At 44.8% G+C, this 1,000-nt stretch overlaps 1 protein-coding gene across 1 annotated transcript; it reads right to left on the reverse strand.

Moving 5' to 3' along the window:
- Positions 1 to 96: 96 nt before the first annotated feature.
- LOC311114576 (solute carrier family 35 member D2-like protein) lies at positions 97 to 871 on the reverse strand (the record flags this gene model as incomplete). The annotated part of the gene is made up of 3 exons (XM_084189817.1): positions 751 to 871; positions 257 to 290; positions 97 to 183 (listed from the first exon to the last, which is right to left on the reverse strand). Coding segments are annotated over exons 1-3 (231 nt in total), but the record flags the coding sequence as incomplete, so codon positions are not given.
- Positions 872 to 1,000: the final 129 nt, after the last annotated feature.

Below are 1,000 nucleotides of genomic sequence, written 5' to 3' on the forward strand. Positions count from 1 at the left end.
GACCAGTTAGGACAGATACAAACAGGTAGATAGACACACACAGAAAAGATGGACACAGACAGCCATGTACACCTACCTATTAGCTGACTGACTCACCTTGCGAGGTATACTCTGGTCGAAGTCTGGGAAACTTAGCACCCTCAGAGCCTTGCCCACCCACAGCACGACCACGGTGGCCAGCATCTACAACACAGACACCTCAGTTATACTGGAGTAACATAGCTCTCTCACTCACACACACAGGAATCCCACTTACCTGACCAATGCCGACACATATTGACGAGGGGAACCTGAAAGTAAAAATGTAACGTTATCGTAATGTATCGTACTGTGACAAGAAAACAGCTTGAGCAAATTGCCAAATATCTCGTGTAACGTCATGATATGAAGGTGTCCCAAAACGGTGACACATCCAAGAAGCTACAGTAGTCAGCTAGCTACTATCAAAGTTCAAAGTTTAACGTTAGCCACCAAAGCCTCAAACCCGTAGTTAAGTTACCTACCTAGATAGTTAACTTAGCTAGAAATAACTAACGGCCTAAATGTGTATCTAACGTTAGTAGAAAGTAGCTCGCTGACGTTAATTAACTAGCTAAATAACGTTAGCTGTCCAAGCAATATTATCTAAATAGCAAGTGAGTTTACCGTTAGCTAGCTACAGTTTATGAATAGCCTGACCAGAATCAAACGGTACGTAGCCTCGCTGTGTGGAGCTAGCTAACAGACTAAACAGAAATCAGCCAAACACACCTGTAGTTTGTTAGGATGCTCTTGTTTACCACGACGATGAGGAAAGAACTGAGTCCGTAAAATACCGCGGCGAACAGCTTCACGAACACCGTGAGAGATTTGTCTGCCATCACCAAGCACTCATCCCTCTCTCCCCTCTATCCTTCTCTGGAAAGGTCTAAACGGGATCCTTAGGACGTCCCAACTCTGACATCACCCCATTGACGTCTTCTTCTTCTTCGATGAGGTTTAACGGCGGTTGGCATCCAAT

The sequence above is a fragment of the Coregonus lavaretus genome (genome assembly GCF_964263955.1).
Source record: "Coregonus lavaretus genome assembly, contig: HAP1_SCAFFOLD_11273, whole genome shotgun sequence".
In the NCBI taxonomy this organism is placed as follows: domain Eukaryota; kingdom Metazoa; phylum Chordata; class Actinopteri; order Salmoniformes; family Salmonidae; genus Coregonus; species Coregonus lavaretus.